At 35.3% G+C, this 9,320-nt stretch overlaps 2 protein-coding genes across 4 annotated transcripts; one reads left to right on the top strand and one right to left on the bottom strand.

Moving 5' to 3' along the window:
* Window positions 1-4,829: 4,829 nt before the first annotated feature.
* Window positions 4,830-8,055, top strand: LOC113871607 (pentatricopeptide repeat-containing protein At4g21705, mitochondrial). Of its 2 annotated transcripts, XM_027508708.1 has the most exons (3): window positions 4,870-5,250; window positions 5,441-6,508; window positions 7,924-8,055. In XM_027508708.1, the coding sequence occupies exons 1-3, from the start codon at window positions 5,026-5,028 to the stop codon at window positions 7,924-7,926; spliced, it is 1,296 nt and encodes a 431-aa protein (XP_027364509.1). In that variant the 5' UTR covers window positions 4,870-5,025; the 3' UTR covers window positions 7,927-8,055. The 2 variants fall into 2 exon arrangements, with proteins under 2 accessions (XP_027364506.1, XP_027364509.1); XM_027508705.1 differs by lacking the exon at window positions 7,924-8,055 and having other exon boundaries at window positions 4,830-5,250; window positions 5,441-6,776.
* Window positions 7,703-8,748, bottom strand: LOC113871619 (stress-related protein). Of its 2 annotated transcripts, none has more exons than XM_027508715.1 (2): window positions 8,579-8,748; window positions 7,703-8,491 (listed from the first exon to the last, which is right to left on the bottom strand). In XM_027508715.1, the coding sequence occupies exons 1-2, from the start codon at window positions 8,612-8,614 to the stop codon at window positions 7,889-7,891; spliced, it is 639 nt and encodes a 212-aa protein (XP_027364516.1). In that variant the 5' UTR covers window positions 8,615-8,748; the 3' UTR covers window positions 7,703-7,888. The 2 variants fall into 2 exon arrangements, with proteins under 2 accessions (XP_027364516.1, XP_027364520.1); XM_027508719.1 differs by having other exon boundaries at window positions 7,714-8,496; window positions 8,587-8,743.
* Window positions 8,749-9,320: the final 572 nt, after the last annotated feature.

Genomic DNA, 9,320 nt, shown 5'->3' with positions numbered 1-9,320 from the left:
AATTAATTGCAAAGAGGAATACTAATAAAATTTATTATAAAATTTAATGTGAGCTTCACTCTTAATTAAAAAAATTATTCTTAATTTAATAATTTTCTCTTATATTTTTATGATTTTCAACAAATTTTAATTAATAACTAAGAGTATGCTAAAGAATGTTTTTTTTAATACACCATGCAATTGCATTTCGTCATACAACATTATCAACAACTATTTCATTTATAAATGATTTACTACCAATAATTCAAAGGTTAAAAGTCTACTACCGCGGTCTTTGAAACTTGGGTAAGATGCATGAGAATTTTTTTATATTTCATTTTTTAGGGGGCAGTTGGATGGTGTCGAATTCGGATAATAATTGCCTAGAAATAAATGAAAACAGATATTCAATTAATCACATTCAATGGATTCCAATTTATCAATGTTCTTTGTTCTGAATTTAGCCTTTTCATTTTCTACATATATAAAATTATACAATCACGTTGATCTACAGTGTTATGAAAAGAAAATGATTGCATAATTCGACAAGATTATTTAAAATTTGAATGAGAAAAAAAAGTCAAAATCGAGAAGCTCATCCTTTTCTTTTTCTTCTTTTGGAAGAAAGTATAAAAAAATTATTTTGTATGGAAAAAAAAAAGAGGGGAAAAATTGGGCAGTATTCATATTCGGATAACAATTAGCAAGAAATAAATGAAAACTGATAACCACAATATATTCCAAAAAACAGAAAAGACTAGAGTCTACAATTCAAACTATGATTTGAGCTAATGTTTTATACTAGTGTCTCTACTCAAACTGCATTGCCAAAGTGACATGGTGCACAAAGGATAAACCACTATTTTCTACTAATAAACATGTCAATTCAAATCAATAAAGCATAACCCTTTAATTTTCTTTAATATACATACATCTCTTGCAATTAGCAACCTTGAAAACCTTTCCAAACCATGATGTGCTACAGAGAGAGACTCAACTGGGTCTCTCCCTAGAGGAAGAAGAATGTAAAAACTCAATGCAATCTTCTACGGCTTTAGCACGGTACGATGAATCATTGGGGTCTGATAATGAACGTGACCTTACCAAAGTGGATGAAGAAACCTTCCTGGAGGATCTTCTTCCCATAGAAACAACAGCAATGGAACTTGCCACCTTTGCTCCAAGCCGTAGTAGGAACCTTACAGGTGACAATATAGGGTCTTTGGGCAATCTTGAAAAATTCCAAGTTCCAATGATCCTCTTCTTATTACCACCATGTTTGAGAAAGATAGATGGTTTCTCATTGATATCTGGACTGAAGCATACCCTTTTGTTTTTTCTCAACATTTGAACTAAATCTAAGACTTCCTTTGTGTCAGAGGAAGAGAGAGAGAGGAGGCAGAGAGGGAGTAGCAGTTAGAAGGGACAGTTGGAAAGGTTGGCAAAGGAGTATATATAGGCGAATTAATCTAAGGAAACATGCTAGCTAGATAGCTAGAAAAATGAAAAGAAGGTATAGTAAGATCAAGGTTAAATCCTTAAGGGAGTGATGTTTCAAGAACATTTATGGCCATAGGTGCAAGAGAACAAACTTCATATACGTGCATGAGACATGCACACATGGGCTTGATGTGGAATCCAAAATTACCATTAATGTGGGAGGCCTACCATTATCAAGCTAATTGTGAGGCAAAGTATGGAGTGTGAACAGGTGAAATGTTTAATCAGAATTTCTCAGAGATCTAAGAGAGAAAAGGGGTTTTGGTCAAAAGACAAAGTGGTGGAGCCATGAAGACTCGAGGGAGACAAGAATGAAAATGTTAAGGTTAATCTAAAGAGGTAACATAGAGAGAGAAAGAGGAGGGAACCGATGGATACTCTTCTTATCAGAGTTGCTTTTGAGCTGGTATTGTTGGGCCTACACATGCTTTTTGCTGTCTCTTTGTCTTTGGTTATGTTTCTGAAATCTGAAATTTAGATACCACTGCCCCCATATGTTGTGCAGTGGAAGAAAGAGAGAGAAGGAGGGAATATGTTTGAATATGGGGTTGGCGTGAAAATTGGGGAATTGGTTAATCATCTTTTTCTTGTGCCTTTTTCTATGCTACTACTGTTTAGCTAGAAATTCTTAGAGAAAAAAATGTGCCCTCATTATGGCCTCACTGCAGTTTTATTTCCTAGGTCATAACTCTTACTTTACGATCTGTTGGATGCATTCATATTGTGTGAGAACTCTACTTTTGGTTGTGTTGTTTTACATATACATGCCATATAAATGAAACAAAATGAACTAACTAGATATTTGGAAGAATTATTATAAATTTGCAATTGCTAAGAGTTGAGTTTTTGTAAGGATAATTGGGAGCATATGCTTTCAACTTGTACTACCTTTTTTTGCTCATGTTTCGTTCATTTGTAATTACAAAGATACAATAATGACCTTAGTTTTGAATTTCCTGGCGTGTTGGCTGTATCATGTAATAATTTGTAACAGATTTTGAAGATGCACGTAGGTCATCATTGAGTGTCATTATTCTTTATGACATTGATAGGTATGATTTGTAACACTACTTTTATAATTTCCTCATCCTTAATTGTATCCTTAACATTAGACATCCTTTGTTTCTTTATAAAATGAACCATATTATTGAATTATGTAGCCATTGGTGCCCGGTTTTCAACTGCTATTTCTCAGACATTCACCATACTAGTCCTGATCAAACAGCTTCCTCCAATGGTTTCGATTTGTCCTTGTCGTTTCAGTTCCTTTCTAGATCATATCTGTTAAGGTGTTTTACTGCCATCAGTTTTATGGTTGTCCGCTAACCATAACAATATCAATTATCAACTGACTCCCAATGTTCATCATAATGCTTATGCAATATAAAAATGGCCGATATCACTCTCGCGTAGCTCTCTTGCTTCCCTGAGCAATGCTGGATTCAAATTATTTTGTTTTAATCAACTTTGAGCCAGGTTTGCAATATTGAACAGCTTAGATGTGCCTTAGAGGTATTTTAATGTTTGTGTTCCTTAGTGTTAAGATGCAAGCAGTATTAGTTTTTTAACCTTTTGAGACAATTCGCACATGTTAAATTTTTATCTGGTGAAACGGAAAATTGAAATGTCAGTGCCTATTAATAATTTGTTGATTTTTCTACAGTCTTAATGTTGTATATTTCAAATTCGAACCATGTTATCAGGGTAAAAACTCATGGTTTTTTGTACAAGAAGTGAACTTTATGGGTTAAATTATTATTTTTTATACTTTTTCTGTTACTTATCATGTGCCCACGTGGAAAACTTGAACACAAATGATGTAAAGAGGGTGAACAATTTTTGTTATCGAGTTATTATCTGGCTGGGGCTAATTAAATTTGAACTAGGAAGTTGGCAGGGTTCAACTATTGCCTGTTATTGTCATATGATGTAGTTCTGTTCTCTTGAAAATTAATCAGTTGCTTCATACGTTGAAATTTAAGGGAATGTACTATTTGCAAACATCAAACACGGATGCATAATTGAAGAGTTTCTTGATTTTATGTGACAGATTGTGGCTTATATTATGTACATGTAAAATTGTGTGTTCAATATAGATGTTGAATTTCTCTTTCATTTTTATAATTTCAGGTTCTAGAAGAGTGTTTAAGGTTAATATAACGAGGTAACCGATGGATACTATTCTAATCAGCGTTGCTTTTGAGCTGGTAGTGCAGGACCTACACATGCTTTTTGCTGTCTATTCTGAAATCTGAAATTATATCTATGTCCACTAACCCCCGTTTGTTGTGTGATGAGGGAAAGTGAGGACTTAGAGGAGGACAGAATATGTTTGACTATGGATTTGGCGTAAAATTTAAGGAATTGGTTAATCATATTTTTCTTGTGCCTTTTTCTAGCTTCTTGGTGTGTTAAAAAGTAGCGATAGAGGAGGTGTTCCTACTGGCATGAAATCCTTGGGAGAAAAACGTGCCTCTATTATGGCCTCTGCAGCTTCATTTCCTGTTTCATACTTTATAAGCTTCTGGATATGGGCTCATTCCATATAAGCTTGGCGTTTGGTTGTGTTGTTTTCCACACATTGAAACATCATGAAAGAGAAATTTAGTAAAACTACTATAGATTCATCAATATAAGAGACTATGTTTTTTGGGGATAATTGGGAGATAATTCAATAATCCGTGTGATCTTCAAGATTAAACTCTCTTAAAGTAAACTTTAAAATATGAAGTACAGCTATAATTACTAATTAAAAAATTGACAGTTAAAAATTATAATAAAATACATATATGTATATAAAATAAATTATAAAGTTATTACAATCTTATTCTTGACTATTAATTTTATAATAAATGGTTATAATTACACTTTATCATTTAAAGGGTATCCTTCCCTGGTTGAACTAAGAGCTTGTTTGAGGCTAACTAATAATTTTGTAGAAAGCAAATCATGTTGAACGTCATTAACAAATTTTCATTTTCTTTGAACATTGTGGTCAAATAATATGGCTTTTTTTAACATTGACCCTTTGACCAAGCTAGATTAGATTCCACGTCGCTTTTATTTGAACATTACGCTTTATACTTTTATGCATATACACACATGGATAGAGTCCTTCTGGCTGATCTTTACTCTTCCGCATATTGCTGCTGCTGTGTGTTTAGTTTAGGTCGAGAAAAACAAAACATGAGAAGTTGAATATAATTGAGATATAAATTAATATGAACTATACATTTTTATTGGAATGTGTATTTTGCATTAAAATTTTTCAGGGTTTCAGCGAAGGATATGTATAAGTAAACGCAACTTCAAGAATAAGTTATATAGCAATTGCCTTCTATCTCTTACTTGCATTATCAGAACCTGACAACTCCAAAATCGTTGGCCCAATAAGCCCAAGCGAGAAGCCCATTAATAACCCAAAAGGGCCGTATCTGTGTCAGCGGCTAATCATCGTCTCATCTCCATCATCTCGTCCCGTCACGTTTGTGTTGCAGACAGAGAAACCCTAGCCTAGCCGCCATAGCCATTGGCATAGGCATAGAGATGATCCTTGGCAGAAGAATAGCGATTGCGAGCAGGTCATACTACACGAACAGGAGCAAGAAACCCAGCCTGTACTCCAAAATCAGTCCCCTAGGAAATCCAAGCACAAGCGTTGTATCAGAGCTCGAGGATTGGGTGTACAAAGGGAACAAGGTTCGAGTCGGAGAACTTCAGCGCATAATTCGAGACCTTCGCAAGCGCAGTAGGTTCTCCCAAGCTCTCCAGGTTCTCTCTCTCTCTCTTCTCGTCTTCTTCTCTTCCGCTTAATCATCTTCTTCTTAAGTAAACTAACTGAAATTGAAGAACCTAAGTTGTGTTGAAAAGTTGCATTTGTGAAATACTTATACACTCGACTACTCTATTATGATTTGAAACGGATAATTGTTGATTTGCTTTTGTTCCTTAATGGCTGCAGGTATCTGAGTGGATGTACGAGAATGGTGTGTGCATATTTTCTCCAACTGAACACGCGGTGCATTTGGATCTCATTGGCAAGGTTCATGGTTTCGCTTCTGCAGAAAACTATTTTAATAGCTTGAAGGATCAAGACAAGACTATTAAGACATACGGTGCTCTTTTGAATTGCTATGTTCGTCAGCGCCAAATTGATAAGGCCCTTTCCCATTTGCACAAAATGAAGGATTTGGGGTTTGCTTCATCAGCTCTAACCTACAATGACATTATGTGTCTATATACAAATATTGGGCAGCATGAGAAGGTTCTTGAGGTGCTAACTGAGATGAAAGAAAATCAAGTCTTGCCTGATAACTTCAGCTACAGGATTTGCATTAATTCTTATGGTGTGAGGTCTGATATTGATGGAATGGAAACAATATTGGAAGAGATGGAGAATCAACCACACATAGTGATGGATTGGAACACTTATTCCATTGTGGCTAATTTTTATATAAAAGCAGGATTTTCAAGAGAGGCAATTTATGCTCTAAGGAAATCTGAGGAGAGGTTGGATAATAAAGATGGGCAGGGTTATAATCATCTCATCTCTCTTTATACCCGTCTTGGACACAAGAATGAGGTCATGAGAGTCTGGGATTTGGAGAAAAGTGCTTGCAAGAGATGCATAAACAGGGATTATATGACCATGTTAGAATCTCTGGTAAAGCTTGGGGAGTTTGATGAAGCTAAGAAAATACTGAAGGAATGGGAATCTTCTGGCAATTGTTATGATTTTGGAATCCCAAGTATTGTAATCATTGGGTACACAGAAAAAGGTTTGCCTGAGAAAGCAGAAGCCATGCTTGAAGATTTACAAAAGAAGGAAAAGGTCACTACCCCAAACTGTTGGACTGCAGTGGCAGGTGGATACCTGCATAAGAGGGAGATGGAGAAGGCATTGAGGTGCTTTAAAACTGCCCTCACTTTGTACGTGGAAAATAAAGGATGGAAGCCTAACCCAAAGGTGGCTGCAGCACTATTGAGTTGGATTGGTGAAAACGGCAGTGTAGAAGATGCAGAAGTTTTGGTGAGCTTATTAAGAAATGTTGTCACAGTAAATAGACAAATGTATCATACCCTACTCAAAGCCTATAAACGAGCTGGTAAAGAAGTAGATGAACTTTTAGACCGCATGAAAATAGATAACATCGATGAAACCAAAGAAACTCAGAAAATTGTTAAGATGAAGAGTGCATAAATATTTTTGCTTAGGTCCCTGATGATATCTGAACACCTAAAGAAAGCATGCAGACAATCTGAAACATAGTTTCACATTATATTCAGCGGTTGAATCATTCGCAGGTAGTTTTATTATATGCTTTCACAGTCTAGATTAATGTCACTACATAAAGGAGGAACCAACATGTCACAGCACATTTATATCACTGGTTTCTCCCAAAAAAGGGCTTAAGTAAATTTAATTAAATGTTAATAGAGGGGCTTGATGTGTGTACTTTGCTAATAACCTGTTCATTTTGGACACTTTCTTAAATGCACTCTCAAATTGAAGGTAATAATTGACTGTTTTAGTTTACTAATTTAATTGAGAAATGAACAACCACTTTCAACACAAACATCAAATAGCTCAATACTTTTACACCACTTGCCACAGCAATCGTCTGGTAATAATGCATTTGGAGGCTTGTCACCCACAGTTCTAAGCCATCAATCATGTGAATGTTTTGGAAGAATTACAATAATGCACAACCAATGCACAATCCAGTAACATGAAAGTGATTCTTCACGTCAATAAAACAAGTAAATAACATCTTGTACTTATATATGTGATGATATATGTTGTATTAAATAAAATTACATTTTCAAACTCTTAATAGTCATCTCTACCTTTATTTCCATTCAAAATATATCTTTTAATATGATCTTCATTAACTAAATCAATTACATAAAAAGACCATGAAAGTATTGTTTTAGGCAAGTCTCTAGTAACATATTCTCATGGTATGACCAGTATTAGCTTGTAATGGGCATTTGAGTTGTAAGTTTGTGGCAACTTTCTCCTTGAAAGTGTGCTTAAGAGAGTGTATCCTAGCATTCTTCTTCAGCAAAATTATATTGTTACGATAAATATAAGAATTCTTTATTTTGAGATACAAAATCAAATTTTTTTCACTTTCTAAAATAGAACATACATTCTAATTGAAATTATATGATTTGATTCAAATTAATTTATGTAATTATCTTAAAATTATATTTATCCAAAATCAATTTTATTAAATTTTAAACCAATCTGCCATGGAAACTGCCCAAGCAACACATGTTATGCTTATAGAAACAAAAGGAATATTCATATCATATATCCTAGTCCAACTTAGTGAGACTAGCAACTCCTTTGTATGTAATGAAAGTAAAAAGACGATATAAACTCCAAAAAACAACAAAAACAATATCAGTTTCCATTAAAGACCTTAGCTATCTTCTCAGTAGGCACCAAAGGGAGATAAGCCAAAACCTTATAACCTTTCTTGGCGGAGAAAACAACCACTTCGTTATACTTCTCGGTACAGTAGGCAGCTTTTGGCAAGACAGCATTGGCCACCTGAGGGAAAAGGGGAAGCTGGTTCAGGCGGCGCCAAGCCAACACGGCACACTGCTCCGCCTTTGGCTCGAACTTGGAGTAAACAGTCTGGGCGAAGCCAGAGGCGGCATCAATGAAGCCAGCTCGGCGAACTTCGGAGACCACGGAACGTGCCTGGGAGGAAACCTTCTTGACATTGGAAGGCACATGGTGATCAAACTCCGCCACGGATTTCTCGACCTTGCGGTCGACGTAACTGAGGAACTCAGCAGGGATGAGGTGGAACTTGTTGTAGACGGGAGCTACAACGGTCTTGACAGCTTCTTCAACGGTGTCGACGCCGGGCTTGAGAGGACCAGCGCGTTCCTTGGCGTAAGAGTAGAGGATGGCGCAACCCATGAGGGCTTGAATGGTGGCAAATCGCACGAATTCGAGGTACTTGAGTTGGTGTTGATCTTCCTCCTGAATTGCATCCTGTTAATTCACAATTTGATCAAATTCAAACCCTAAGTAAACAAATAATAACAATAATGGAAATAAAAGGAAGTGTAATGAAGGTACGAGTTCTTGTTGTGGAGGTGGTGCTTGGTCAGCCATGATTGCAGATTGTTTAGGTTTTGGTTTACGATTGATGAGAATGTGAATAAAATTGGGAAATTGAGGTATTTATAGAGAGGAAAATGGGAATGGAAAATGGGGTTAACGTGGGAAAGGAGCGGTTAAGCTGAGAAAGCGACACCTAAACATGTTGTTTTGTTACTTAACGTTGAAGAAAACACACACACAGTTGTTTAGCTGAGTTTGAAGGCTGTGCTTGGGAGTGACTAAAATGCATTCATTTCATTTTACCTGTTGTCAGTCACATTTCTTGGTTTTGACATGTTTGTAATTTTATTTTATTTATAAAATTGCCATAATATTCATTCATTTATAAATTTATATTCATAAAATATTATAATATTTAGTTATTCTAGTGATCTTATTTTTAGAAGTGTATGTCATTATTTCAATTTTATTTGTAAGTATACCGATTTTGAATAAAATTTTTTTTATCTCTTATTATTTTATTATATAACTTGTGTTCTATATTAAAAACTAAATTTTAATAAATATGATAAGATAATTTTAACAAAGCCGCAAAATAAGTTATAAGAAAGCAAATCTAGTTAAGAATATCATTAGTCCTTGGCATAAACATGCAAAGATCCCTTCTCACATAAGAAAACTCGAGAGAATGGAACACCATTTTGGAACACGCATAAGCGAACCTGATTCTTGTGAAGCAAACCTGATTCTCGTGTGT

This window comes from Abrus precatorius, unplaced genomic scaffold (genome assembly GCF_003935025.1).
Source record: "Abrus precatorius isolate BTA unplaced genomic scaffold, Abrus_2018 Scaffold10, whole genome shotgun sequence".
Taxonomy (NCBI): domain Eukaryota; kingdom Viridiplantae; phylum Streptophyta; class Magnoliopsida; order Fabales; family Fabaceae; genus Abrus; species Abrus precatorius.
The sequence above is the reverse complement of the archived record's forward strand: the minus strand, read 5'-3'. Positions and strand labels throughout refer to the sequence as shown.